The sequence below is a fragment of the Lolium rigidum genome, chromosome 7, assembly GCF_022539505.1.
Source record: "Lolium rigidum isolate FL_2022 chromosome 7, APGP_CSIRO_Lrig_0.1, whole genome shotgun sequence".
In the NCBI taxonomy this organism is placed as follows: Eukaryota; Viridiplantae; Streptophyta; class Magnoliopsida; order Poales; family Poaceae; genus Lolium; species Lolium rigidum.
In genome coordinates this window covers 323,650,998-323,676,981 of record NC_061514.1, presented here as the reverse complement: position 1 = coordinate 323,676,981, position 25,984 = coordinate 323,650,998, and the positions used below count along the sequence as shown (strand labels likewise).

The 25,984-nt window shown below is 45.5% G+C and overlaps 3 protein-coding genes across 3 annotated transcripts; all 3 read left to right on the top strand.

The window, feature by feature from the left end:
• Window positions 1–4,898: 4,898 nt before the first annotated feature.
• Window positions 4,899–5,717, top strand: LOC124673325 (21 kDa protein-like). The gene has a single exon (XM_047209427.1). It carries the CDS (start codon window positions 4,899–4,901, stop codon window positions 5,511–5,513), a length of 615 nt encoding a protein of 204 aa, XP_047065383.1. The 3' UTR covers window positions 5,514–5,717.
• Window positions 5,718–12,912: 7,195 nt separating this feature from the next.
• On the top strand, window positions 12,913–16,313 carry LOC124677651 (arginase 1, mitochondrial). The gene is made up of 6 exons (XM_047213614.1): window positions 12,913–13,062; window positions 14,057–14,216; window positions 14,302–14,435; window positions 14,649–14,858; window positions 15,648–15,758; window positions 16,041–16,313. The coding sequence occupies exons 1-6, from the start codon at window positions 12,928–12,930 to the stop codon at window positions 16,299–16,301; spliced, it is 1,011 nt and encodes a 336-aa protein (XP_047069570.1). The 5' UTR covers window positions 12,913–12,927; the 3' UTR covers window positions 16,302–16,313.
• A 365-nt stretch (window positions 16,314–16,678) lies between these two features.
• LOC124678707 (glyoxylate/hydroxypyruvate reductase HPR3-like) lies at window positions 16,679–19,138 on the top strand. Its single transcript, XM_047214575.1, has 2 exons — window positions 16,679–17,146; window positions 18,458–19,138. Exons 1-2 carry the CDS (start codon window positions 16,679–16,681, stop codon window positions 18,989–18,991), a joined length of 1,002 nt encoding a protein of 333 aa, XP_047070531.1. The 3' UTR covers window positions 18,992–19,138.
• The last annotated feature ends 6,846 nt before the right edge of the window (window positions 19,139–25,984 follow it).

Below are 25,984 nucleotides of genomic sequence, written 5' to 3'. Positions count from 1 at the left end.
TACAAAGCATGCGTATTACATGGGACATGTCACTCCAAAGCCAAGGTTGAAGATTAATTACACAAAATTTAAATATGTGTAAGATAGTTAACTTGCACCGGAACATTGACAAGCTCTAAGAATCCACGTAGATCTTCAAAAACACCATCTCCAGCTATCGGCACACCATGAGTTAGCATTGTCGACCGAAGAAGAAGTTGCGTGTACGTACATGCGTGTATGTACATCTGGAGGTGTTGTTAAATGCTCTGGCCTTCCACGTATTAATCATCTGAATTTGTTGGTGCAAGGCAGATCACGATAATACCGTCTAGCTGAAAGATAAAACCACATGTTAATTAGTATCATAATTTGCAGCCATTTACTTAGTGCTTACTTTGGTCCATATGTAGTTTACAAGGAGTCAAAATCCTAATGCCATTTTCCACCTATACTTTACAAGGCAGGAAAAGCAAATAATATGAAGGAATAACACAAGGAGTGATTCTTTTGATTACCTCCAGCAAAGGTATAGCAGAAACCAAAGGTTTAGCAGACAACAAGAACCTAGAGCATGGATGAACCTGCCGTGCTGGTTGCCACCTGCTACCGGATTGCCCTTGGTCGATCTGCCGTACCAGTTCATTGATGCGAAAAGCTCTTCGTGCAATTAAATTGTGGTTGGGACAGTACTTCTGTTACCCAACTATCACTAGTCCTGTAGATTACCAACCATGTACAGAAGGTTAAAAACTTCACTAAATTAGGACAGTAATCTGACGAGAGGCTGCTCTGCTCACCTTGAATTCTGATGGATGTGCTGCTCCTACTTCAGCATACATCTTAGTTCACTGCTACATAAGCAATTATATTAAATTTCAACTCCTAGAACATACATGATCAAAAGCCAATTAATTTCCTAGCTAATTTAGGGGCGCCCAAAGGGATAGAACACTCTTCTTCAACTACAACCAGGACATGTACATAAATTAGACAAGATAGATTGATCTATTTACATCAAACGGCAGTTAGTCTCTTGCAATGAGACGTACACATGGGAGATAATATATGACTTGGATCATATCTACAAATAGTAATGACAGAGGTCGGCAAACTCAAGTGGATTTGCACTAGCTACCATTATATAATGACCTCAAAAATGCCAAGAGACTAAGCTTACCAAGATTTAGAAATCCCAGTTTACTTGATTATCATTTGTACCAATATCTCTCCAAAGGCATCACCAAATAAGAGATCCCAAAAGCAAGTTGAGTTCATCCCTGCAGAAATATTTAGTTTGAAATCCTAATTGATATGGTGTAAGACGGGGATTTTTTCCGTCTTCATATTGACGACTACTATAATAAATTTTTCCCAGACATGGACAAAAGGAGAAGGTACACAATTATGCATCCGATAATCGACAATGCATCTTTTTGGATTAGACCATACGAGCATCTGTAAGTTTATCTTTAAGATGCAATAATTTATTTCCTTTATTTTTCAGGCATGAATCATGCAACAGGTCCTACGAAACTAAACATTCTAGAAATACTAACCATCTTGCTTTATATTGTTGTATTGACAAAAACTGCAAAGGTACAAAAAATAGCAAGATCAAAGGAAACGATTTACAGTTGTAGTCTGATCCTAAGCTATTTTCCAATCAGTACCATATGCAGCTACTTTAAAACTCAGTTGACATTTCGTCAAGGGCGATTCAGTGGGCGTGTTTGAAAAAGGCGTAGCTCAAAATGCAGCACAACATCCCATTTCCCAGTATCGAAATAAAATATCACAAACTAACCTGTATGTTAATTTGGCCTGTGTTACCTTGTTTTTATTTGAATGTCCATCTATCAGCGTGCAAGTACTTCCTCGAGTAGGCCCAAAGCTGGCTCCCTGATTCCTAAATCTTTGTCAGACATACAGTACACTTCACACAATAGTGGTTTTATCAAGTCTAAATATAAATGTAGTTCACTGCTTCATCAATAGCTCTTCATGGCAGTTGCCAGTAGATAAAGTCGATTGATTAAATCTTTCCAACGAATGAGGAGGAGGCAGAAGAATCGGAACATACCTTCCAGGGATCCATACTTCCCCGTGAATCTCACACCAACTAGCCATGAAGCAAGTTAGCAAGAGCACAGCCACGCAGAGCGCTACATGTGGTAGCTTCCCCGTCGGCGATGTGGTGGCCGGCCCGCTGCACAGATTCAAGGACGCCGAGAAGGTCATCCACATCATGCACTTCCTGTTGGCTAACACGGGGGAGATGTAAAAATATTAGCGAATCGCGCCGTCCTCAAACGCACGACGCACATGGCGTTACCTGATGCAAAATGACGCCGAACATCGCTGCGTTTACCAGGCAGATCTTGCCCAACGATGACGACGGTTACGGGAAGATGTAGATGTCTGCATCGACGAACGGCCAGGAACACGGCGCGGAATGGAGATCTCTCGAATCTCTCCACGATGGGGTGAACCGAATGATGCGGCGGCGGCGATCAATGCGGTGGAGAAGGAGAGGGATTGATCTGATGTGGAAATGGGGATCACTGTGATCTGCTCACGGTAGTTGTGGATCGAGAAATCCCCACGGTCCTCGCCTCTTGGGTGGGTCTTCGTGACATTTGCTAGCGGCGACGTGCGATGCAGATCCCGCACCGCGCAACCGTGCAAGGTCAGCTTATATATAGAATCAGAAATTGTGATACCGCACCGCGCCCTAGTGTACACTCTCGTGGGAAAATTGATACCGCATCGTATGGAAGAGAAAATGTCTGACCGGTGACACGCTATTACAGTGCCTGTCACTAACATATTTACTCTTTCAGCTGGGCTCTGCAAAGTATCACTTGTGACAGCCTCTTTTATGCGCCTGTCACTAGTGTTTGTACTAGTGACAGGCATAATTTTGCCTGTCACTGAAGGCATGGCGGCTATAAGCGTTTCTGCAGTAGTGTGAGATCATTGTATTGAAGTACATAGGAGAAAGATTAACCACATAGCTACCGGTACAGCCCTTAGCCTCGATGGAGAACTACTCCCTCCTCATGGGAGACAGCAGCGGTGATGAAGATGGCGGTGGTGTCGATGGAGGAGCCCTCCGGGGGCACTTCCCCGTCCCGGCGGCGTGCCGGAACAGAGACTCATGTCCCCCAGATCTTGGCTTCGCGATGGCGGTGGCTCTGGAAGGTTTCTCGTACCGTGGCCTATTCGTATAGAAGATTTAGGTCAGGGGCTTTATATAGACGGAAGGGCAGCCTAGGAGGGGGCCTGGTGCAGCCACACCATAGGGGGGCGCGCCCAGGCCCCTGGCTGCGCCGCCTGGTGGTGTGGCCCCCCTGGCTCGTCTCCGACTCTTCTTTGATGTTCTGGAAGCTCCCGGGAAAAATAAGATCTTGGGCGTTGATTTCGTCCAATTCCGAGAATATTTCCTTACTAGGATTTCTGAAACCAAAAACAGCAGAAAACAGGAACTCTGCTGATGGTGGAAAAGTAATAGTTATTACAAGAGAATTATCTTTTACAAATTATTGCGATAAGGCACTTTAAACAAGCTTCAAAGGAGAAGATGTGGACGTGGAGAAACACACTATAAAAGATAAGATGTGGACGTGGAAGAGAGCAAATCTTGGAGGACCATCTTGCGTCACAAGACAAGAAATGGAAGGGATACAGCAGAAAAGAGGAGACGAGATGCGCACGGCCGTCACCTTTGTACCCCAACACGAGAAAGAAGGAAGGCTGTAATGAGAGAGGAGGAGACCAGAGAAAAAAGAGAGAGTGGCTGGGTGGATGGAAAGAGAGGGAGACGACGGCGAGATCTAGATCCGATCTAGCTCTACTTCCTCCTCAACAAGTCGAAGCAAACAGAACACCGGATCATCACTCCGTGGTGAAGCTCAAACTCTTCCTCTATCCCTTGTTCCATTTTCTCTGTAAACTATGAAAGCTGCCCAAACCTAAAACTTGTCGAGTTGATTTGGGTTGATTGTTGAGACCAACTTAAGCAAAGATCAATTCTCTGCATTTTTTCCTTGTAATATTTCTGGATGTTGTGCTTAATCAAAATTGAACTCTTCTTTATCTTTGTGTTTCACATCACTAGTTGGATTGGTGGGGTGATCAAGTTGCATCCAAGCAAGTTTGGTCGTCTAGTTTAAATTCTTCCCTTTCTTAGATCATTTATGGACGGTTGGTGCAAGGTGTTGGATGTGTGTTTGATCTCTTCATGAACCAGAATATGATTTTATTCAGCTACAATTCAAAGGATTAGGTTCATACTCAAATCCATGTGGAAGAACGATCTGGACCTATATTATAGCTTCATCACAGCCCAGCGTAATCTAGCGCAGACATGCGTTGATACGCGTGTCCACCGCAAACCCAACCCAAAGCTGAGCTGAAAATACGAGCCAGACGGACACAACCATGTTTGAGGTGGAAATGCGGTTGGCCGTGGGCCTTCTTTTTTGGCCACAAAAACAACAATGGACATGATATACATCTCTCAGTTGAGAGTCGCCCATCAGATCCCGGCTCCTCTCCCCCGGCGGCTTCACCGGCTAGAAACGTTGGGGGAGAGGAGGCCGGCCTATACAGAGAAGGTTATGGATCCGTGTGGGCCCAGCCCCTGTTTTAAAAAAGACACGATATATCTGTTTGCCGTACACCTTTGGAGGTGGCCTAACAAACTTTTCTGTGATATAAATCCATCCATGCAGCCTGGTCGACTGCACATTGGCAGGCTGCCTAACAGTTAGATTTCCCCTTTTGCCCTTGCCGCTCCGCTCCGTCGACTTGATTGGCCGGCGGCGGTGGGGGCCGACGACCACCGCGTCACACCTTTTCTTCCCGTCTTGCGCTCCCAGCCCGAAGCCGACAACTCCACATCCAAACAAGGAAACATGGGGAGACGCGACCTCGCCATGCCCTGCTTCCTCTGCCTCTTCCTCCTGGCCGCCGCCGCCGCCGGCTCACCGTCCAGGTCCGCGCCCGTGAGCCCCGCCGTGGCGGCGGAGTTTGTCCGCCGCTCCTGCCGCTCCACGAGCTTCCCGCGCGCCTGCGAGCGGAGCCTGATGCCGCGGGCGCCCGCCGTGGGCCGCAGCCCGCGCCGGCTCGCGCACGCCGCGCTCGCCGTGGCCGCCGACGCCGCCCGCAACAGCTCCGCCTACATCGGCCCTCCGAGGGGCGGCGGCGCCATGCGGGACTGCGCCGAGACGGCGCGCGACGCGGCGGACCTGCTGCGGCAGGCGGCGGCGGAGCTGGGCGGCCGAATGGGCCGCGCGTCCAGCCCGCGCTTCGCGTGGCGCCTCAGCAACGCGCAGACCTGGGCCAGCGCCGCGCTCACCGACGCCGACACCTGCCTCGACTCCCTCGCCACCTACGCTGGCGCCGCCGGCGCCGCCCCGCGCGACGACGTGAAGCGGAGGGTCGTTGCCGTCGAGCAGGCCGCCAGCAACGCGCTCGCCCTCGTCAACCGCCTCCAGCCGCCGCGACGCCGCCACCAGATGCTAAGCTAAGCCGATGTCCCTGGATCACCGGTGGTAGCCATGCCAGTTCCTCACTAGCCATTGCTGCCGCTGCTACATATCGATCTACGGACCTCAGCCCCGTCGGATCATTTGATTACTGTTGCTTCCTGTAAAATAATTTCATCATCATATGTTACTATTTGCCGGTTTTTGTGATTGCAACCTGAATAACAAGAACAAAATCTTGGATTTCGTCGGTGCATGGACGCGCGCATGGGCAGACAGTGTGAATGCGGTTTTTCTAACGGATCCGGTAACTACCGGTGTCCATCTGCCCGTGTGTTGGTTGGTTGCGATGCGTGCTGGCCGAAGGGGTATCCCGAATTTTTATTGGGTATTGCCCCGACAGAAGCTGCGCGACAGATACAATACGTATCAGCTGGTGGCCCTTATGGCTGTCTCTTTTCCGGCTTGCGCTCTCTCCTGCCTTTCTCTTCTATACACTCTCTCCTGGATTGGATCGAGATGCAGAAAATAATCAGCGCGCAGCGGGCAGCGACGTGGTGAGCAGGGGCGGCGTCCTCCATACCGACTTCGTCGGCGCGGACCTCCAGAGGCGCGCCGACGGCACCAACTGCGAGGCAGGCGGAGCTGGACCTCCGGCGAGACGAAGAGATTGCGGCCAGAGCCTAGGACTCCTCGAGAACCATCGGAGGATGACGATTCAGCGGCCGCCACCATGCTCATGTGCAGAACAGGTTTGGGATTCATTTCTCGATTTAGAGAATATTTTGTTTCAATCGTCTGATGGGGATACATAACTGAAGAGTGATTTTCGTTGTGCCTATTTTTGGTGGTTCGATCTCGATCTTACTCTCCAATCTCGTGTCAAATCTTGTACAGTACTACATCCAATTCCTCTATTTTGTAATGCCCCAATTCAGAAATCCTTGTTAAAATCCAACAGAAAAAATCCCAGATTGAGAAATTATTTCAGTAGAGAAAAAATCGTTGTGCCATATTTCTTTGATGCCAAGATGTTACTTAAGACAAACCCATACTTAGAGCAAAAATAACCCATATATGTTTGCTCACAAATTTTTGAACATATTAACGAAAAATCTGAAATAAACTGAAACTTTTTGAAAAAATAAATACAACTAGAATATGTGTGAATCAGATTTGTGTGAAAAAATAGATTTTGGATTATTTGTGACAAGAACGAACTGAATTTCTATTTATTATTTAAGAGATTATACAAAGCATGATTTTAAAAATATCTATATAATTGTTCTGAAATGTAATTAGATCATTTTTGGTATGCCATATTTCTTTGGTATCAAGACGTTACTGATCCCATACTTAGAAAAATATATTGATCATACGATTTGAGTTGCTCACAAAAATTTGGACATATTTTAAATGTACTGAAATTATTTAAATAAACCACTACTAGAAAAAGGCCTAGCCGTAAGATCACTAGTAGTGGCGCACCCCTCTAGTGGTGCTCCACTGCTATGAAAATACTAGTGGCGCACCACAACAACCATGCGCCATTGCTACTTGAGTTAGCAATGGCGCATGAGTGGTGCGCCACTACTAACTGTTAGCAGTGGCGCACCAAAAACAGGTGCCCCACTGCTATGAAAATACTAGTGGCGCACCAAAACAACCATGCGCCATTGCTACTTGAGTTAGCAATGGCGCATAAGTGGTGCGCCACTACTAACTGTTAGCAGTGGCGTGATAGTAGCGGCGCACCACTAGTGCGCCCGGCGCACCACTAGTGCGCCACTGATGGCAAAAAGTGGTGCGCCACTGATAGCCTGTTTTCTAGTAGTGAACTATAATATATGTGAATCATATTTGTGTGAAAAAGAAATAAAACAGGAATATGTGCGAAAAAAGGAGCATATTTTCTTAAAAATTATCATGAACTAAAACTTTTATGAAAACAATGTAAGATGATTGGAGTATATGGTAATAATATATGGAACTTCTATGAACTTACGAAAATAGGAAATTGTGACATGATATTTCGTAGGAATATTTTGTCATTTATTTTAAAACTGATACAATATTTGAAACATGGTTGAAAAATTATAGAAACTGAGCCTAATTAAAATCAGTAAGAACCATCCATCGGAGTTAGTGTCGTGCATTAGAATAAGTACAGAAGTAAGTTGTTAATTTAGGAGAGATTTTACCGTGGTGGAATGAATGGAAATAATTGAAGAGAGAGAATTCGGGGGAGCATCGTGGGTTGATTGTTGCACAGCACTAGCATGGTAGTTGGGCCCCAGACATGAATGAGTATACGTGCTGAAACACAACGCAGTAAAGAACCCATACATGAGAATACGTTGGGATGTCTTAGAACGTGGCGTCAGCTGATTGGAGGAGGAGACACCGGTAGTTAGAGCAAGTACAATAAGGTACAGTCAGCTGGCTATAAGAAATAAAATATTATAAATTTGCTTAGTTGGAGGAGAGAGATTAGGAGAGAGAAGAGGAGTGGGCTCTTATCTTATAGCCAAAGCTTCTAAGACGCGCTCCTACAAGCACTATGTGAGGCTAAAAGGTGGGCCATGTATTGTAAAAAGTCATTATACTTTTGTAGACTCACTATTGTATATGTTGAGCTCACAAGCTATTATAGATGACATGAGACTTCAGCTTTATAGCCAGCAGCTGACTACACTATTGGAATTGCTCTTACCGGATCCGCTAGAACTGACTTTCCGCAGACAGTGTCTTTAGTGCGGTTTGCTAATTCTAGCTCGTCCATGGCCACAAGGACCAGGACGTAGATCGGTGGTAGCTGGCTCCTGTCGGCTCTCACTCACTGCGTCCAGATCGATCTCGACCTGTGGACGACGAATCGGGTAAACTCGTCGACATGGCGTGCGTCCATTCCGTCATTACCACTGTGTCTATGCTGCTGATAGTGATCGATAGCGAATAGTCCCCGTTACGCACGGCGGCCACCTCCACGTTGCGCATGGCCTCCCATCGCGCGGTTAGCCAGCAGAGTTGACTGCAGTCGGTATCAACAGAAACACTGTCTCGTGACGTCAGTAAGTTCAGTTCAGTGAAAAACTGACAAGAGTTTCAGAGAAACAAACACAAGTGCAGTGCATTAGCATCAGAATCCCTGCGAGATAACACCAGCGACCTGCGCTGCAAAATTTGCCATGGTTAACGGAAATCGGTCGCGGATCACGGGTCGTAGGTACTGGCATGATGAAAATTTGGCCGACCCGCCATGAATTCCAAGAGCATACGCTCTATAATTGTTTGGAAGACTCTTGGCAAAAAAAAAAAAATTGTTTCAAAGACATGAGCGTCACCAAAATGCCGGTTCTTCTAGTGACTTGCCGTCAAAAACAGGGCGCGGACCTACGACCGTCTTGCCAAGCTTACTTTTATTTTTGAACAAGGAGAGCCTCCAAGGGCTTGGAAGCTTATATTAATACATAAACAGTGGAGATAAACAGTGGAGGTAAGACCCTAGAAAATTGATAAAATAATACATAATGTGGAGGAGGCCTCTCTGAAAGAAGCAATCGGGTCAATCCCTATCTCCTATGTCGAGCCAGAGGTCAGCTGCAGCGCCGCCGAGCACTGTCGCGGAGACGGAATCACGTTGGGCGCGGTCGCTGACCTAGAAGAAGGCCTCCGATGGAGGTTAAAAGGATGCCGGAGCTCACCGGCTTTAACAGACGACACACAACCGTCAAGATGAAGCTCGCCGATGTTGCTTCCAAGCTTCGGAAATCCCAGACACAAGAATTATCACTAGCTCCGTCAATATTGATTATTGAGCAACCCGCCCTCCAGCACAACACTCCTGCCACGGGTGGGAGAAGGCGGGCAGAGATGGTCGGAGAAGCGAGGATTCGGCACAAATTTGACGTACAAGCCAACAACGTCGTCGTCGTCTTCATCTTCCTCCTCGCCGCCACGGCCGACCAGGTCGATGTCAAGGACGCCGAGGACGCAGTTGTGCAACCAAAGGTGCTTATTTCCGAGGGCCTCGGCAGGAGGAGCAGACGATGTCCACCCACACCTCGGGGGCTCGACATGACCACTCATCGGCCGCTCGCCGGTGCTCCACCGAATCACCGGGGAGCCGAGGCCCTTGTTCCCATCTGAATCGCAATCATCCGAACAAATTCTTCCCCACCCCTCACCACCTCGGTCGGCTGGTGGGAGAAGAACAAGAAGAGTGATTGTGCAAACCAGAGGAAAGGAACAGACCATGGGCTTATTAATGGAGATCGCTAGCGGAGAACCAGTCGTCGTCGTCTCCGACCGCTGGAGCACCTTGCCGCACCGCCGCCACCATAGTCCACACCAGATTTCGCCCAGAAGAGTTGGTACTTGACTCCAATACCACGACATCTTGCTGAAAACCCTTTATCTACATCTAGACACTACTCTGGCGCAGTCGTCGTCGTCTCCGACCGCTAACGAAAGGCTTACCACCCAGCGTGTTCAAGGAGCACGTAGCCGGCATGGGTTTAAAGGGAAAGTCTTACCTATCCTGGATCATAAGAGGCCCAAAAGTAAAAGAATTCGTTTCAGAACAGAGAAGTGCATTGTGGCTGTCCGATTCTATCGGCAATAGAGCTGTGACGATGAAACATGCCCTATGGACTGATCCAAAATGAAACGAATAAAGTGAAAGTATAAAGTTAAAAGAAAAGTTGAGATCAAGGGGAGAATGTTAGGATTGATCTCCACCGCACTGCAGCCCAACGGCTCTGGCACGACCCCTTGACCTCGTCCGCGCCCTGATCGGGGGCGCCCAACCGTTCGCTGGTTGGTGGGCCCCTGTCGCCTGCACTATATAGAGTGGTGGGGCCAGTGGCACACAGTACGAGGTTGTTTTGAGCTGCCACTCGCCCCACCAGACGACCCACCGATTAGGGTTAGTGCAGTGCCGACGGGAAGCTCCGCCGCCACCTCTCTCCCTCAACCTCACGCCGTCGCCACCGCCACCATGACGACAGCGGCTGCGGCGGATTCCTCCTCCAAGGACAAGAAAAACCCACAGTACCAGTATTTGTTTACAGACATAGTGCTACCCGACATTAGATCTACACCTAGACGATCCAGCGAGAACAACAGGGACACCATCAGCAACAAGACCATTGCTGCCGCTACATATCAATGTACGGACCAACCCTCTGAGATCAATTATCTTTGACACATGGGCACCAATCCTCTCTTCACTTTTAGATTTGTAAATTTTTTAAAACCTCATGTTTCTAAGTTTTAAAAAATCATGACGCTAAATATATAGATAGATATATATTGTAGGGGTGTATTCAAAAAAGGCCAATTAAATATACTTTGTATTTTGAACAATATGAAAAAGAAAAATTCTGACAGTAAATGGTAGTAAAATAGTATTACAATAGTGGTTTTGCTATGTGTCAGGCAACTGAGATTTTCTTACGTCAAAGTCACTTACAAAAAAGTGCTTAAGTTGCACTTTATGTTAAAAAAGTGTAATTGTACTTTTCTGTCAGAAATGTGCAACAGGACCGAGTTGCATTTTTCTTTAAACTGCAGTAGCACTTTTCTGATGTGACTAAGGCTTAAGAAAATCTCAGTCAATTGAGACGTAGACACACCCTTACAATAGTATATCCTTTTGTCAGATTTTTTTTATACTTCCCAAATTTTAAAGTATTTTATACCGGGACTTCTTTTTGCATACACTTCTCATGTACATATATATCTACATATTTAACGCCATAAAATTTTAAAACATAAAAGTGTGAGGGTTTGAAATTTTCAAAAAAACTGAAAGTGAAGGGAGAACTGGTCCCCATGTGCACCAAATACCTGTCCCAATGACCGCTGCTTTTCATCACCAGGCGTGCGGCCGGCCAAGTCTCCTCGGCGGTGGCCCACCGCGCAGCACAAGAGGCGGTGGTGGAGGCGAGGCGAAGCCGGCAGATGGACCTGGACCGGGAGAACCGGGAGCTGAAGGAGGAGGCAGATGTAAATGGCTCGACACGACGCCGACATGAAGGTGATGTTGGTGGGGGAACGAGCCCACTAGGATGTTGCTTTGGCAGAGACAAAGGCATGGCGAAAGGAGGACAACGAAAGGAGGCTAACCCGCCGTAAGCGCGACAGGGTGGAGATCATGTCCACGTGTAGGGCCGAGCATCGCCGAAAGTGTCCTGCAGGGAAAGTTTCCTTCGAGCTTTTCTTATTGATATAAGCCTTTGTTCAACTAACAACCGCTTCAATGAAGTTTGAGTTTCACGCCTGATGGGGGTGTCGTGTGCCAGGACCCAAAGCTTTCCTTAGACTACCCACAATGGGAGTATCATAGGTAGTATCATGCATTCCATGCATGCAAAATGCTGATGTGGCAGTGCAATTAAGGATGAGAGAGAGTGTACTAGTATCATAGGTAGATACTGTATCATAGCCCATACTACTAGAAAAAATAATGTCAAGTAAATCTTGTACACATATTTGCATTGAGATTCTACAAAATAATTAATATATGAAGACTATGATACTAGTATATGATACCATGCATTGTGGAGATAGTAACATGTAGTAGTATCATACGCATGATACTTCTATATGATACTATGCATTGTGACTAGTCTTATATCATTTTGCTCTCCTAGTTGCGTGTGCAAATGCCTTGGGAAAGTCCACGTGGATATTTTATACTCATTAAGTACTTAAAAATGGAGTGAAAGATATCAAGAAAAATGAGACCACAAGGGAGGAACCCTTGGCTTGATTTATAGAAAGAAGAGAAACTCAACTGAATATTCGCAGTACATGGGAGTTGAACCCGGCTGATCTGGATCCAAGAAAGTGACCCTAGGTAGAGCTCCGTTCTCGGGTAAATGATATTGCAAGACAATGCATAGTATTTTGCGGCAAAAGCTACTTTATTACTTCTCAGCTTGTAATTCTGAACCCTAAATGGGACTTTTTATAAATAAAATTCCATTGATCGGCTAACTATTTCTCAAACTATGCTAAGACTATGGTATTTGGTCATGGTACATTTATGCTTTGCAATTTGATTCCATTGATCGGCTAACTATTTCTCAAACTATTATATTAATTGATTTTTCTTTTGTGGGAGCTGATATGAGTTGTTTCTTGCAGATCATTGTATCTATGTTCTTGCAGGCTTCATGTTAATTCAGAGGCTAGAATCGCGTGCCAAAAGTGAAAAACGACATTTGTGGCATGTAACAAAAAAAGGTACTAAATACGGAGTAAATACGGTATTACCGTGCGACTTTATACCTTTTGTGGAAAAAAAACGAAAAGCTTTTATATTGCGTTACGTCTCTTCTTCCTTCTCCCCCATAACATAAGCCATCGCGCACAGGCCACTGCGCTCGCTCGCTCGCTTGCTTTCCTCGCCGTCTCCCTCCCACCCCTCGATTCCTCGGCGTCGTCAGCGATGGGCGGCGCGGCGGCGGCCAGGTGGATCCAGCGGCTGAGCGCGGCCAGGATCTCGACGGAGGCGCTGCAGCGGGGCCAGAGCCGCGTCATCGACGCCTCCCTCACCCTCATCCGCGAGCGCGCCAAGCTCAAGGTCGCCCTCCCAGCCATCCCCTTGTTTTCCTACATCTCTCCTCCCTATCTGCCGCCGCCGCCGTGCTGTAAATTCCGTTCCTTTCTGCATATTCCATTCCGTTCCACTCGATCCGATTCGAATTGCATGCGCGTCATTCACTGACGAGATGGACTGGATGACCACCTACAAAGACAAAGCGTCTTTTCTGGGGTCAGCACAGATCGAATCACCTCGTGTCCTCTTAATAAATGTTCTTTATTAATTATTTATTTCGCATTATACCTGCTGAGATTGCCACCTGCCAATTCTTATTCTCTGACAGCATGTGATTGCTAGGATATTAGTACTATTATGTACCAATGTGTTGCAGCATGTGATTGTGAACAGATACTCCCAATAAATAGTGCAGAAAGAAACAGGGGAGGACACTTGTATCATCTGTTCTGAAATGGGGAAAAGACACACGCACGTACAGTTATCACAACACATTGGTTTCAGCATTAGGAGATACAGTCTGCTACATTTCCTTTTAGCGGCTCGTAATGAAGTGTTTTCAGGAACTGTTTGTGACTGATGTAGTCTTTTAAGAGATTAGACAACTGTTGTGTTTGTATTGCGACTAGGACTTGGGGTAAGTATATCATCAAAGCTGATCACATGCAGACTGGCTTGATCAAGCTTGTCTAAGCTGGAATCTGAGGTGCTCTTTCTTTGAAACGACTAACAAATTAGTGGTATATGTCATGTACCATGCTACATGTGAAGAAAGGGAGTAGGCAACAAATTATATTTTCCTCGTCTTCCTTTAGGAATGGTTAACTTGTGCATATGTATAATTAAAACTGAAGGCTCATATTTCATAGTAACAACAATCATACACACCCTACCAGTGATCGAAGGGAAACAGTGAAATTTGTGACCAGGTTCTGCATTTTAGGATGTAACATCACTTTCAGCTATATACACCTGTGCCAATTCTACTAGTCCTGATTTTGCTTATACTTGAACTCAGGGAGAGCTGCTGCGTGCTATGGGTGGCGTCAAAGCTTCTGCATCTCTCTTAGGAGTACCACTAGGGCACAACTCATCGTTCCTGCAGGGGCCTGCATTTGCTCCTCCCCGCATAAGAGAGGCCATTTGGTGTGGAAGCACCAATTCTAGCACCGAAGAAGGTATATTTAACATCATCGAAATGCTTAGTAGCTATGTTGGATGTAAGAAATGTTATTCGAAAATCATGCCTGTTGTGCTTTGCAGGCAAGGAATTAAATGATCCAAGAGTGCTAACAGATGTCGGTGATGTCCCTATACAAGAGATTCGTGACTGCGGTGTTGAAGATGACAGATTAATGCATGTAATCAGCGAGTCTGTCAAAACAGTCATGGAGGAAGTAAGTATATTATCCCACAATGATTGATTCAGAAACTTATTTCAGAAAGACCAAGGCATCTTATTTCTGAATCCAATGAAGTTTGAAGTTTGGAATAATAGTTTACATAAACTGGCCAGAGATTTGCTATAACAAGGCTTAAAGCAATTTGAGCAAAATAATGTTTGAACATTATTTTCACATATTTAACGACAGTGGCACACCATTGTATAGGATCCTCTTCGGCCGTTGGTATTAGGAGGCGATCACTCAATATCTTATCCAGTTGTTAGGGCTGTGTCTGAAAAGCTTGGTGGACCTGTTGACATTCTTCATCTTGACGCACATCCAGATATCTATGATTGTTTTGAAGGGAACACTTACTCGCATGCTTCCTCATTTGCAAGAATAATGGAAGGAGGTTATGCTAGGCGACTTCTACAGGTAATCCTAATTTTTCATCATGTCTGAGTTCCGCATTTCAAATAAGCCATTGTGGTACTACTCAAAGAAGATATTAATTTTAAACATGATGGTTTTGTGATCCACTCTTTGTAAAAACAAATTATGAGGACTTAACATCAGTTGGCTATGAATTTTGATGTAGGGGCTACAGGATATCTACTGCATTGGGACTGTTAAAATCGTTTTTCCCTATCCATTAGTGTAAGTGGCCAGTGGGATATCCTGGACTAACCTCTTTCTGTTCACAATTTCCAAGTGGACAAATAACAGGAATTTTCAGAGCACATGGATATTCCGGACCCCACATGAACACAAATCGAAAAAATACTAAATGAAATCATAAATATGTGATTTTTTTTGCGAAAATAAATAATTTTGCATGTAGAGGATGTATGCAAAGTATGTACCTGCCAAGTTTGAAACTCAAATTCGAAAGTATGTAACTTGGGTAAAAAAGACAAAGTACCAGATGAATAGTACAATCATAGGGATTTCAGTGTGCAAGTTGCATATTTCTCTTTCTAGTGGAGGCTACATATGTACATATTTTTCATTGAAAATTGGTATGCATGATTATCAAGTGCTCAAGGCTATATGTGCTTGCATGATTTATGTCAAAAATTTCTAAGACTTACAAATACGATTTTTGGTCTGTTTGAAAATCGGGATCATAAGTACCTATGGACCAGACACATATTTTCGAGTAGACAAACCTGGTTTTATCTGGTTTCCGTATCTTTACGTTTACATTGTATCTGATGATTTCAGGTAGGACTTAGATCAATTACTAAAGAAGGACGTGAACAAGGAAAGAGATTTGGTGTGGAACAGTATGAGATGCGTACCTTCTCTAAAGATCGGGAGAAGCTTGAGAATCTGGTAACATTTAAGCCACAATCATTGCATGTTTGTTTTACTTTAACATGAGGAGAAATTGATAGGTGTTATATGGTGCTGTTCTGCAAAATTAGGTCTTTAGTTTGTAATTATTAATTTGACATTCACAAATCAGAATATACCATTCATCCGTCTTAACTCAAAACTCATGCGGCAGCCCTGTTTGCCCCCCTGGAGCTCCTTTAATTTGCGGATTGCTTTGCTTTATAACCAAAGTAATGAAAACTTGCAACCAACCTTGTTTATTCTTATTGTTTTTCTCAGAAACTTGGGGAAGGTGTAAAGGGAGTGTACGTCTCTGTCGACGTCGACTGCCTCGACCCGGCATTCGCTCCTGGTGTCTCTCACATCGAGCCGGGAGGCCTCTCGTTCCGTGACGTGCTCAACATCCTCCAGAATCTGCAAGGCGATGTTGTGGCGGCAGATGTGGTGGAGTTCAACCCACAGCGCGACACGGTGGATGGGATGACGGCTATGGTTGCCGCGAAGCTTGTCCGGGAGCTCAGCGCCAAGATCTCCAAGTGAGGGCCTGTGAGTCAGCCAATGATTTTTTTCAGGCTTGTTGGTCGTCAATCTTGTTTCATATGTATCAGTCGTGTCACATGTTTGTATGTGATTTAACTTCTATAAATAATAATAAAATCTTTCTGCAAAATGTTGCAAAACTTGCGTTGATTTGGCGCTGCGTGCTCTCACTGTTCTCGTTGGTAGAATCCCAGTTTTTTTCCTGAGAAATAGAAAGTCATAGTCAAAGGTTATTGGTCCCTTCCAAGAAAAAGTTGTACGGAGTTGACCTTAAGAAAAGTTGTTGAGACAACGTTGTGAAGTTGTTAGATGTTGAGCATATTTACTGCTGCTTTCCAGCAGAAGAACAACAGAAAGCAGCTGAGAGCAGAACAGCTATGGGATCGACCGGCGGCGATCGGGCCATCCTCCCGACCGTCCTGCTCTTCCGCCGGCCGGACGGGGCCTTCTCCGCCGCGCTGCGCGAGCGCTACCGCATCCTCGACTTCCGCGCGTCCGGCGAGACCCTCCCGGCCTTCCTGGCGGCGGCCGCGGCGGAGCCGGAGCCCCCGCGCGCCGCGATCGTCGTGGGCGGCGGCTCCGTGCTCGTCGACGTCTCGTTCCTCGACGCCCTACCATCCCTCCGCTGCGTCGTCAGCACGGGCGCCGGCGTCGACCACATCGACCTCGCCGAGTGCGCGCGCCGCGGCATCGCCGTCGGCAACTCCGGGGAGGTCTACTCCACCGACGTCGCCGACTACGCCGTCGGCCTGCTGATCGACGTGCTCCGGCAGGTGTCGGTGGCGGAGCGGTACGTGCGGCGTGGGTCCTGGCCGGTGCAGGGCGACTATCCTCTCGGATCCAAGGTTCGATTCCCGATTTCCTGGATTGTTCTGTGCGTACTAAATTAAAATTTCCTTCAGTTCAACTGTCCAAGCAAATCCGATTATTTAATCATCGCCACATTATGTGATGAGCTCTTTGGGAGACACTGCTATGCCAGTAGGAAAAACGGTTTGTGAGGAATGTGGAAACTGCTCCATTTCGACAAATGATCCAGGGGTAGCACAACTATAGCTGAAAGCGATGCTGATTTAGTTAATTCGGCAAAATGAACTCTGACTTTGGTCTTCTCCCTCTCCATGATTTGGGGACGCAAAGCAATAGAATAAGGACCAATGTGCAATTGTATCAGGTCATCTCATAAAATCTGTGAAGGGAACCTCCTTTTGAAGGATTTTCAAATATATCAAATTAACCATGTGGCTATTCACACGTTTACCATATTACCCTTGCTTGTACTCATCATATTTCAACATTTAATTCCATTGATATGGAATAAAACATGCATTGTGTTTTTTTGCGAAAATTCCACGGATCTATTAATAATCATCAACATCAGTACAAAGATGTCCAAAATTAATAAAAATTACAAATAGATCACTGGACCACCTAGCGACAACTGTAGACACTAAAGGTTAACATAGTATACCCAACAGCTGTCCTCTTCCCCATTACCGATCAACCCAAAGCCACTGCTTCATGCAACTGCATAGATCTGAAACATATCATCGTCAGTCCATGAACCAATATGTCAACGAGAGAAGTTCAGTTTTACATAATGAACAGCTTCTATCCAAATTTACTGTTTGCAAATGCACTTGTTGCAGACTCCGAATAGAATGGTTACATAAGGCGGTGACAGCAGCATGATTGGTGGCTATCCTCTTCTATCATTCTGACATTTACGAAACTCAAGATGGTACTTGAGGGAAATTACCTGCAGGTAGAGGAAGGGTCAGGGTAGAGGGATCGTCTGTAAAAGTTTGATTAGCAAATGTAATGCTACAAGCGTCATGCAAGTCTATTGGTTGGAGTATGAAATACACAAACTCCTCGTCCATCAGTCCTTGTATGAATTGACTGTTGCATTTTTCTCTATGTCCGAAATTCTCTGTTTTATCATTGGAGATTTGATTAATCTTATTTAGATCTTGTAGTCTGCACCTATTTTCAGTGCTACCCTCTAATTTCACATGTTTGACTGATTACATCCACAGTTTGCGCACTTCTTAGAATATAGTCATACAATAATTTCCACCATATTTTGTTATGGCACAAGACATTTATCTTCTTCCTTTGGCAGTAAAGATTAAATGAACTTTTGATGGTCTCAGCTTGGTGGCAAGCGTGTTGGCATCATCGGCTTGGGGAACATTGGCTCACGGATTGCAAAGAGACTTGAAGCTTTTGGCTGTGTCATCCACTACAACTCCAGAAAACCAAAGGATTCAGTCTCTTACAAGTACTTCCCAAATGTCCACAATCTTGCTGCTGAATCCGAAGTTCTCATTGTCGCGTGCGCGCTAACCAAGGCGACGTGGCACATTGTGAACAAGGATGTGCTGGAGGCCCTCGGAAAGGACGGTGTGATCATCAACGTTGGGCGAGGAGCACATGTCGATGAGGTGGAACTGCTCGTGGCCCTGAAGGAGGGAAAAATCGCAGGCGCCGGCCTTGACGTCTACGAGCACGAACCCAAGGTGCCGGCCGAACTGTTCTCCATGGACAATGTGGTTCTTTCGGCCCACGCGGCGGTGTTTACGGAGGAGTCCAGGTCGGACCTGTGGGCATACACCATTGGCAATCTTGAAGCCTTCTTCTCCGGTCAGCCATTGCTCTCTCCAGTGCATGCTGATTCTCTAGGTTAGTGAGTGCAAGTCAGGTCACTCTGAATCAGATATGTTGAAAGTTGGCTTGGATTTCTAATATTGTTGCTACCACATTGAATTCTTGCACTCTTCTTGAGAGAACATCTCAATAGTATATATCATTATCATGGTTCAAGTTATGTTCATTTGCAGATATGTAAACCGGATGCTTCCTGGTAACTTTCAGAACTACTAAATCTGTGGAAGTGAACCAGATGCTTAGAAATATTATTTGTAGCAGCTAGTCCAGGAGAGGCACATTACACTAGTACAGCTCTTAGTCTTTGGCAGTTAATAAGCTAGAACCAGGAAAGGGAGTAGTTGAGACAGTGGCAAAACCTCATGGGAAAAACCTGGAGCTAGCTATCTTGTCCAACACTAGCCAAATTTACTTACTGAAACTAGGAACACCAAGCAACACTACGTTGATTGTTATTCTGCGATATAGTCAACAGCTAGTTTTGTTGTCGTGGAACTAAATACAGCTATAACCAAGTTTTTCTATGTGTTTGTTAATGTTCTTCAGAGGAAGAACATACAATTTGGCCGCTTAGGCTCACTTTGGTCCATTAAATCTTAAACCGTCGATCATTTTCTATTCTCGATCTTCGTATGTACTTCAGTCCAAATCAACAAGCATGACAATTGTCAATTTGTTTTTGTTGAGGTGAAACTTTGTAGTTCGGTCGCTGGGTACAGTATCGAATATTATTTTGCCTCACTTTTCTGTTAGCAATATCTTTTTGCCTGGTACTCCCTTTATCTGGCACGAGTCGAAGGAATGGACTATACTTTCCGGTATAAGAACAAATGATTTTTCATAAATTATGTTTTTCGAGAGTTTGAAATTATGTATTTGTGCCACCCACCTTTTGCCAGTATTCGTGAAACTGAATGTTAATCCGTTCGAGGCAAACGGCAAACAGACGCAAAACAGCAGATTGGGAGTGTATTATGTGGGACAGGAACAAACAATTCGACGTTATGTGTCTACTGAGAGGATTTTTCTGGTGTGAATCGATGGATGCTTCATCCAGCTTCTCCATCCTTCTATTATAATGTTTACAAGTTACAGTTAAGCCCCTCTACTACTTTACATATTACAAGGACCTCCAACACTCCCCCTCAAGATGGGGCAAAGATATCAATAAGCCCCATCTTGTTACAAGTTCTAGCAAAGGATACAACACTCATTCCCTTGGTCAAAACATCAGCTAGTTGATCTACAGATTTAACATAAGTAACTTGAAGTACACCCTTCTCTAGTTTTTCTTTGATGAAGTGTCTATCTATTTCAACGTGCTTAGTCCTGTCATGGTGAACTGGATTGTGCACAATATTAATTGCAGCCTGATTGTCACAGTACAACTGGAGAGGAACACTCTGGTGCAGCTGTAGTTCTATTAGTAACATTTTTATCCACATCAACTCACATAACCCGGATGCCATTGCTCTAAATTCAGCCTCGGCTGTAGACCTTGCAACTACCGTTTGTTTTTTACTCCTCCAACTAATTAAGTTACCACCAAGAAACATGCAGTAACCCGACGTAGACCTTCGGTCATCTAAACACCCAGCCCAATCAGCATCCGTATACCCCTCAATATTCATATGTCCATTAGCAGAAAACAAGATCCCTTTTCCAGGGCAACCTTTAAGATATCTAAGAATTCTGTTCACTGCATCCATATGACCAGAACGGGGATCATGCATATATCTACTCACCACACTGACAGCATATGCTATATCTGGTCTAGTATGTGATAGATATATGAGTCGCCCAACTAATCGCTGGTATTGTTGTTTATCCACATAATCCCCATAGTCAGCAGTTATGCAATGATTTGATTCAATTGGCGTGGCTGCTGGTTTGCAATTTAGCATTCCAGTTTCAGTGAGCAAATCTACCACATATTTCCTTTGTGAGAGATAAATACCTTGCACACCATATAGGACTTCAATTCCGAGGAAATAGTGAAGATGGCCCAGATCTTTAACTTCAAACGTTTTTGCCAGTGACTTCTTCAAACAAGATATTTCTCCATCATCATTACCTGTAATAACTATATCATCAACATATACAACAAGTACAATAACTTTATCATGGTTTCGCTTGTAAAACAGGGTATGATCAGCATTGCTTTGTTTAAAACCCATTGAACAAATCTCATTCCGGAATCGTCCAAACCATGCTCTAGGTGACTGTTTTAACCCATATAAAGTCTTTTTCAGCCTGCACACTTTACCCTTAGTCTCTTGTGTACTAAACCCAGGAGGAATCTCCATATAAACTTCTTCATGCAAATCTCCATGAAGAAAGGCATTCTTTACATCCATTTGAAACAATTTCCACTTATTATTTGCTGCTATAGATATAAGGGCCCTGATGGTGTTCATTTTCGCCACCGGTGCGAAGGTCTCATCATAATCCACTCCATAGGTTTGACTATAACCCTTTGCCACTAATCTAGCTTTATATCTTTCTACTTTACCATTTGGATTTTGTTTCACGGTGAATACCCACTTACAACCAACAACCCTTTTATTAGAAGGGAGAGTAGTGAGTACCCACGTGTTGTTCTTGTCAAGCGCTGCCATCTCCTCCATCATAGCTTCCCTCCATTCTGGATATTGCTTTGCTTCCTGCCAATCACGTGGTATAGGTAAAGTGGAATCTAGTGCAGCTATAAATGATTTGTGCCGAGAACCCACAGATAAGTATGAAACATAATTAGAAAGATCATATGGAGACAAATTTTGTGGTAATTTTCCAGCTGTGGCACGAGGCTGTTTTCTCGAGAGCGATAGGAATATCTAAATCATCCGAGCAGAGATGTGTACCATCGTTTGGAGGAGATGACCCATGCAAATCTGATTGCGTCAGCCCAACCGAGGTCTCTTCTTGTGCTTGTAGTACAGGCTTTTCTTGATGATGTTGATGTCTCCGTGAATACACTTGAAGATTTTGCTCTTCGTTGAACCTTGGCCACTGTATAGCTTCATTTGATGTGTCTTGATGCTCCCCCTGAACCTGTTCTTGCCCTGCATTTAACTCACACACATCATCATGCACATCTTCTCTAGGTATAACTCCAACTATTGTCTCTCTTGATGCCATGATCTGATTCTCATCTCCCTTATCTTCCCCTATTTCACAATTTAAATCTGAAACATCATTTGTAAACATGTCTGGAAACACATCAGTAAGGTCAGTTGGCTCCCCATAAAATGATTCATTCTCCCTAAACGTTACATCCATACTGATAAACATTCTTTTCTCAGTAGGACACCAACATTTATAACCCTTTTGTTTCCCTGAATATCCAACAAATATACATTTTAAAGCTCTAGGATCTAATTTACCAACCGAAGGCCTGTAATCCTTCACAAAGCATACACACCCAAACACTTTTGGAGGCACCACAAATGTGTTCTCACCAGTTAGACATTCTATTGGAGTCTTATGTTCAAGTACCCTTGATGGCATCCTGTTTATCAAATAAGCTGCTGTCATTATAGCCTCACTCCATAGATATTTAGGTACACTCATTGCGAACATTAGGCTTCTGGTAACGTCTAAAAGATGCCTGTTTTTTCTTTCAGCCAAACCATTTTGTTCTGAAGTACCTGGGCAGGTAGTTTGATGAATAATCCCAAAGCTAGATAAATACTCGTCAAACTCTCTATTTAAATACTCCGTACCGTTATCCGTACGAAATATTTTCACACAAGCATTATATTGGGTCATAATCAAACTATGGAAATCTCGGAAGCATTCAAACACATCACTTTTATGTCTTAATACATAAACCCAGGTAGCCCTGGTGCAACAGTCAATAAAAGTAACAAAATAGCGATAGCCATTGATCGATCTCACACCACTAGGCCCCCATACATCAGAGTGAATAGTATGCAGGGGTTGAGTACTTCTGTTATCCGATGACACATAAGAACTCCGAGTGTGCTTCCCAAACTCACAGGCGTCACATACTAAACTATCCTTCTTAATCCTACTATAGAGATTAGGATAGAGCTGACCCAGCGTAGCAAAGGGCATATGCCCTAGCCGACGATGTTGGAGTAGAAACTCGTTTAGAGGAGAGGGTGACAAAACATTAGCTACCACGGGTGAAATATCCTTATCAAGGTAGTACAACCCATCATGCATCCTCCCTGTCCCAAGCCTTCTTCCAGTCCCAAGCTCCTGAAACAAACACCATGACGGGAAGAACAAAGCAACACAATTCAACTCATTTGTAATGCCACTGATAGACAAAAGATTTATTGGAAATGAGGGAACATGCAACACAGAAGATAAAGATATGTTAGGGTTGCACACAACTGTCCCAAAACCCATGATATGTTGTGTCGATCCATCAGCAAGTTTAACGGTTTCTCTCTTTGAACTAGGGAAATATTTCAAGAATTCCTTGTAGGATCCAGCCATGTGTCGTGATGCACCCGAATCAATTAACCATGGTGCATCATTGCAATTATACTTAGTGGAATTAGAGATATTACCACAAATTTCAGTAGAGGCAGTAGCAGCTTGGTTAGGTCCTTTAGCTCCCTGTTTCATCCCTTTGAACTGCTGCCATTCTTCTAGCTCAGCGGCAGTCATCTCAACTTTTATATTTTGTGATACATCATCAACAGTGGATGAAGCATTTGCCCTTCCAGCTTGCCGTGTTCCTTGGCCACGACCACCACCACTATAGCCTTGAAGGGGACGTCCACGACCACGGCCTCTCCAGACCTGACCTCGCCCGCGCCCTCTGATACGTCTCCAACGTATCGATAATTTCTTATGTTCCTGTTGGCGTCAGAAACCCACCGGCGGGCAGTGACTGGCCAACACCGTAGAGCCGGGAACAACTAGGGCTGCGGCTGGCCCCAGTCCCTCAGAGCGACGGCCCGCAAAGCCTCCTGGTCGCGCGCCGATGCAAATTGCAAGGGCGTGCCACCCGACCTATACCGGTCGGGAAGGTGTGGATGATGCCTCGCTTAGTTTCCTGCGGGGCACACACGTGCACGTTAAATACGAGCCTCGATCGGCTCTCGGGTTATCCTGTGAATCGGCTCATGGAGCCGATCCACTCCATGATTCGTCCAAGGTGGCCGAATATATGGTGGTCCTGCTTGATCAAGATAAAGCATATGAGATCCACGACGATCTAGGGTTTTCACCGCATAATCGGATCATCCTACTCACGATTGGGCCTCGCGCTCGCGCACGGTGACCATAAGACAGCCCTAGACAAGGCCTAAAAACCAACACGAGGTTGATCCTCGGAACATCCTGTCTAGGGCCAGCAAACTACACCCTACACGCCGCTGGATCCTCCAACCCTTTGTAAGGCCTAACTATTGCAGATATTAAACTAATCCACGATAAATCAAGGAGCAATCGTGGATCAGATCTACCGAATAACGATCAAGCGGGTGCCGCCCCTGCACCCATGATGAGGTACAAGGACGGCTAGATGCGCAAGGGTTGCACTACGACAACATATGATACTAAGAACAATGCTAACCCTAACACATCTATGATAACTACGTTGCTCGCCATCAAAAAGGCTTCGATACGAGCAACGCATGAACAACGTGGGCAGGCTCGTGCTGCCTAGATCGCAAGATGCGATCTAGGCAGCATGGTGCTTACCGGAGAAACCCTTGAGACGAAGGGGTTGGCGATGCGCCGAGATTGGTTTGTGTTGAACGTTGGTTGTTGTTTATTCCATAAACCCTAGGTACATATTTATAGTCCAGGGGACTTTCTAATGTGGGCGTGCACCAGACCGTGCACGGGTAAAACTCTAACTCCTAAACTAAGATGCGATCTAATATGTTACAGATACATGGGCAGTTTAGCCCAACTTGGTACAAAAGGCCGATTCACGTATTTTCTTCCATGTATAATCTTCACGTCCATCTTGATCGCGGCCCACCTCTGACTCGGTCAAATTCTGGTGATAACACATGCCCCCCTGGTTTTGGAAATGACATTTCCAAAATCATTACGCTTTTCTTTCGTAGGGTCATGTCGTGGCAGAGCAGAACCGTCGCAGAGTCCTTCATCATGATAACTTGCCTTCTCAACTTCTCCGCACGGTTTGACAGTCTTGGCACTACTTCCTCGGAAACTGCTGTGGCATTGAATTTCCACTATATCCCCTTTTATTTAACTGCCACGAACAGTTCTCCTCTGCATCTCCTTCGCATTAGCATCCCAAAAAACCCTCCTGCATCAAAATGTCTTCTTCTTCCTCTCGCTCCATCGGATCTTTCCAGCCAGTCCTCCACATCCCGCGAGCCGACGCCGGAGTACAACTCGGCAGAAGTCCACGCGGCCAACATCCGCCGCGCCATTGCGGCCGGGGAGGAGTCAGACCATGACTTCTCCATCTGGTCCGAGGACGACCAGTCTTCGACGGACGGGGAAAGCGACCTCCGCTTTCTCGCCAACGGGGAACCGGAGGAGGAGAGCGATGACGATCGCTTCTCCTGGGATGACTTCACCTCCTCCGAGGTGGTGAAGGAGGAGGAAGAGGAGGAGGACGACGACGACAGCTCCTCCGACGAGCCACCGGCCAAGCGGTTCTGCCCTTGGCCGGGCAACCTGAGCGACTTTGACAGTGACGAAGACGACGCTGACGAAGAAGATGAAGACAACGAGGGCCCGGTTGGTGGCCATTGGAGCGACGACGAACCCGCCGGGAGCAGCGCCGACGGCAGCGACTACGGCGACGATGAGGGCAGTGATGGCCCGTAGATAGGACTTCTAGAATAGGGCCAGTAGTAGTAGATGGGGCAATGTATCCCCTAGTATCTCCTTTTGAGAGTAATTGGCTCTTTATGTAAGAAATCTCGCCTATTAATGAAGAACTTTTCCTCAATTTGATTTTGCCGATTTCCTTTGAGTTTAATTGAGCCAATTCCCTCTTCTACTGACCTTGCCGATTCGTCCCCTTTGCCAATGCGTAATGAGCTGAT

What these genes read in the sequence shown, in the direction of transcription:
- LOC124673325 (XM_047209427.1), top strand. Translation starts at nt 4,899, where the DNA reads ATGGGGAGACGCGACCTCGCCATGCCCTGCTTCCTCTGCCTCTTCCTC.
- LOC124677651 (XM_047213614.1), top strand. Translation starts at nt 12,928, where the DNA reads ATGGGCGGCGCGGCGGCGGCCAGGTGGATCCAGCGGCTGAGCGCGGCC. An exon ending in CAATTCTAGCACCGAAGAAG is followed by an intron (nt 14,217 to 14,301) that starts GTATATTTAACA and finishes TGTGCTTTGCAG; the next exon opens with GCAAGGAATTAAATGATCCA. An exon ending in TCAAAACAGTCATGGAGGAA is followed by an intron (nt 14,436 to 14,648) that starts GTAAGTATATTA and finishes ACCATTGTATAG; the next exon opens with GATCCTCTTCGGCCGTTGGT.
- LOC124678707 (XM_047214575.1), top strand. Translation starts at nt 16,679, where the DNA reads ATGGGATCGACCGGCGGCGATCGGGCCATCCTCCCGACCGTCCTGCTC. An exon ending in ACTATCCTCTCGGATCCAAG is followed by an intron (nt 17,147 to 18,457) that starts GTTCGATTCCCG and finishes TGATGGTCTCAG; the next exon opens with CTTGGTGGCAAGCGTGTTGG.